This window comes from Rhinopithecus bieti, unplaced genomic scaffold, assembly GCF_001698545.2.
Source record: "Rhinopithecus bieti isolate Rb0 unplaced genomic scaffold, ASM169854v2 scaffold_6424, whole genome shotgun sequence".
NCBI lineage: Eukaryota > Metazoa > Chordata > Mammalia > Primates > Cercopithecidae > Rhinopithecus > Rhinopithecus bieti.
The window spans coordinates 1-428 of record NW_016844646.1 but is presented as its reverse complement, the minus strand read 5'-3'; the positions used below and the strand labels follow the sequence as shown (position 1 = coordinate 428).

The 428-nt window shown below is 60.5% G+C and overlaps 1 protein-coding gene across 1 annotated transcript; it reads left to right on the top strand.

The window, feature by feature from the left end:
* Positions 1-34: 34 nt before the first annotated feature.
* LOC108525125 (bypass of stop codon protein 1-like) lies at positions 35-425 on the top strand (the record flags this gene model as incomplete). Its single annotated transcript, XM_017866196.1, has 1 exon — positions 35-425. A coding segment is annotated over one exon (391 nt), but the record flags the coding sequence as incomplete, so codon positions are not given.
* Between the last annotated feature and the right edge of the window lie 3 nt (positions 426-428).

Genomic DNA, 428 nt, shown 5'->3' with positions numbered 1-428 from the left:
CACCTCCACCTCCATCACCTCCACCTCCAGCACCTCCTCCTCCATCACCTCCACCTCCATCACCTTTACCTCCACAACCTCCACCTCCATCACCTCAACCTCCAGCACCTCCTCGTCCATCACCTCTTCTTCCACCACCTCCACCTCCAGCACCTCCACCTCCAGCACCTCCTCCTCCATCACCTCTACCTCCACCTCCATCACCTCCACCTCCAGCACCTCCTCCTCCAGTACCTCTTCTTCCACCCCCTCCACCTCTACAACCTCCACCTCCACCTCCATCACCTCCACCTCCACCTCCGTTACCTCCACCTCCAGCACCTCCTCCTCCATCACCTCCACCTCCACCTCCATCACCTCCACCTCCAGCACCTCCTCCTCCATCACCTCCACCTCCATCACCTCCACCTCCATTACCTCCACCTCCA